Genomic DNA, 2,796 nt, shown 5'->3' with positions numbered 1-2,796 from the left:
TGTATACTTTCATACAGAGCTGGAAGATGAAACTTCTGGTCCACTCAGCAGCGGACTCAAACACACCAATGATCATGAGATGGCACAGAACCAGACATTTATTCTGTCACACTGAAGGAGCGGACTTGATGGCAACAGAAAACAAGAGTTCACAAACAGAGATGGGAGTAAAAGCTCCTTTCAAGCTCTGATACCTCCTTTACTAAGGTCTCTGGAGCCACTGCTTGAGTTACAATCTTAGCTCCGACCTTAGTATCTCTCTGCCCCTCACTCTCTTCCTCTGTAAAACGAGGACAGTAATGGTAACTTTCACCTAGGGTTGTTGAGAATTAAATTAGTTAAAATATGTGAAAGCATTTATACCAGTGCCCAGCAGAAAGTGGTATGTAAATATTAACAAAACAAAGCAAAACAAAACAAAAACCCTCACTGCCATCAAGTTGATTCTGACTCACAGCAACTCCCATTGGGTTTCCAAGGTTGTAAAGCCTTATGAATGTGGATTCTCTCATCTTCCTCCCACAGAACAGCTGGTGGGTTTGAACGCTGACCTCCTGGTTAGCAGCAAATGTCTTAGCCACAACACTACCAGAGCTCTTTTTATACATGTTTGTTGTTGTTGTTATGTGCCGTCCAGTCAGACCACTCATAGTGACCCCTCCTTGGGTTTCTGAGGCAGTATTACTACGGAAGTAGATTGCCCAGTCTTCCTCCTGAGGAGTGGCTGGTGGGTTTGAACCTCCAGCCTTCTGGTTAGCAGTCAAGTGTCTTAGGCACTATGCTACCAGAGCTCCCTATATACCTATTAGCTATCCTTATTTTTCTTGCTTTTTCTTTTTGATTACAAAAATAAATACTGTGAAAAGGGTGGAAAAAATTTTAAAAAATCACAATTCCACCACTCAGAGACAATCACTGCTAACCCTTTATTTCCTTCTACAAATTTTTTTGGCACAGAGTTTATTAATGTTTTGGCACAGAGTTTATTAATGCACCCATTTAGATCTCTACTGCTTGCTGAGTACGAAAACAACCGAATTTGCTTATATAAAGCAAAGCCCCACCCTGTCGATTTCATCAGCCCCAAACCAGGCCACGGTTGCCGCATGCGCACTCCACACCGGCGGCGGTGGCGTGGCAGGGGGCTTCCTGAAAACGGAAGTGATGTAGGGCACATGCGCAGTGACGACGAGGAGGTTGCGGAAAAGTAAGGGCCTGGCAGCACGCTTCCGGAAGTGGCTGCTGCGGGAACATGTTTGAGGAGCTGGGCTTAATCCCGACCATAAACGAAGATGAAGAGGTGCAGCTTGAGCCGGAGTCTGACTCCGAAGACGAGGAGGAGGAGGTATGAGCTGGGCATGGACAAGATCCTAGGTCCAGTCGCTCAGGTTTCCTTGGCTTCTTCCCACTCGCAAAGATTCCTCAGCTCCCAGCTTTTCAGCAGCCCCCCTGTCACGCCAGGAGGTGTCCCGAGAAGGGACCCTCTAGGACCCCAATATCTTCAGTTTGCTTGTCACTAGCTTTTCCTCATCTCCGCGCTTGGCCAGTGCCGTTCCGTGGGCCGTTCCGTGTCGCTTTGGTGTCCTCATACATCCATTTTTGACGATATTTAATCCAGTACTGCTTGCTTCGAGATCGTGTGTAATAGAGAATCAGAGCTAAAGTCAGGCGTGCTTCCTGACATCACAGTTCTCCATCCAGTCGTTCGACCATCAGGCCGGTATCTATTGAAACATGTGCTGAGGCTAATGTTAAGCGTTGGAAATGTAATGAGGGACAAGATGGGCCACGGGCGCACTGTCCTGAAGCTTCTATGGGAGTGAGGGGTGACGGACATTAAGGAGTGGGAATTGAGAAGGGATCCGTGCTATCATGAAAAGAGTCCGCTTGCCCTTCAGAGATGACACCCAGACGTCTCCCCTCCACGCGGTCTCGTCTGGCACCTTCACTTGGCCATCCGTTGGCCTCCACAGATTCGTCTCCTCCAAAGCTGAATCTCACTCCTTCTCCCAACCTGCTTCTCCTGAGTACCCATCTCAACCACTAGAAAAGCGATCAGAAACCTCCCAGGCCCCCGTGACAGCTTTTTCCTTTTCACTGCTCCCTCCATCCACCCTGCTCCCACCCTGGTCGGGGCACTGCCACCTGGAGGCTGGACACCAGCAGGCCAAATGGGCTCTAGTCTTTCTCTTGCCGCCTCTAGTGTATTCTGGACTTAGCAACCAGAGAGATCTTTTCATCTTACAGTCACCTTAGAGCCCTCTTACGTAAAACTCTGTTCCTTTCCACCTTCTTAATCACATCTTTCATAACTCTCTCCTTCACGATCAATGCTGCAGCCAGACTCAGTGACTTCACTCTTCACAAACCTGCATGTTCTTTGTTCTTTCTCTGAGTCTTTCCCCCTCTTGTGCCTCTGCCTAGAACATGCCTCCATTTGCTTTGCCTGGAAGCCTCTAGTCATCAGACTTTAAGTCTAATGAATGACTTTATCCTGGAAGCCTTTCCTGACACCTTTACCCAAACTCCGGTTGGTTCAGTGACCTGTAGTATTCCCCTTTGGTACCATTTAAATGATATGGAAAGTTTCTGTTTACTTAGCTGGCTGTTCAGAGGCATTTTAGAATGGTGGTTAGGAGTTTGGGCCCTGTAGCCTAAGTGTCTAGGCTTGGATCTCAGCATTTATCAAGTAGTGACTTTTTTGGTGTCATTTTTCCCTCTGTAAAGTAGAGATAGCACCTCATTGGGTTATTGTGAGAAGGAGCTCTGGTGACATAGTGCCTAAGGCACTTGACT

At 47.6% G+C, this 2,796-nt stretch overlaps 1 protein-coding gene across 1 annotated transcript in view; it reads left to right on the top strand.

Annotated features, from left to right (window-relative positions):
- Positions 1–1,183: 1,183 nt before the first annotated feature.
- Positions 1,184–2,796, top strand: part of DDX27 (DEAD-box helicase 27) — a 27,699-nt gene continuing 26,086 nt past the window's right edge. Inside the window, exon 1 of the mRNA XM_007938328.2 lies at positions 1,184–1,345. Coding sequence (XP_007936519.1) covers positions 1,253–1,345 — 93 coding nt within the window. The 5' untranslated portion in view covers positions 1,184–1,252. The remainder of the gene's footprint in view (positions 1,346–2,796) is intronic.

This window comes from Orycteropus afer, unplaced genomic scaffold, assembly GCF_000298275.1.
Source record: "Orycteropus afer afer isolate SDZICR_OR568_19922 unplaced genomic scaffold, OryAfe1.0 scaffold00049, whole genome shotgun sequence".
NCBI lineage: Eukaryota > Metazoa > Chordata > Mammalia > Tubulidentata > Orycteropodidae > Orycteropus > Orycteropus afer.
This window is presented reverse-complemented; position numbering and strand designations above follow the sequence as displayed.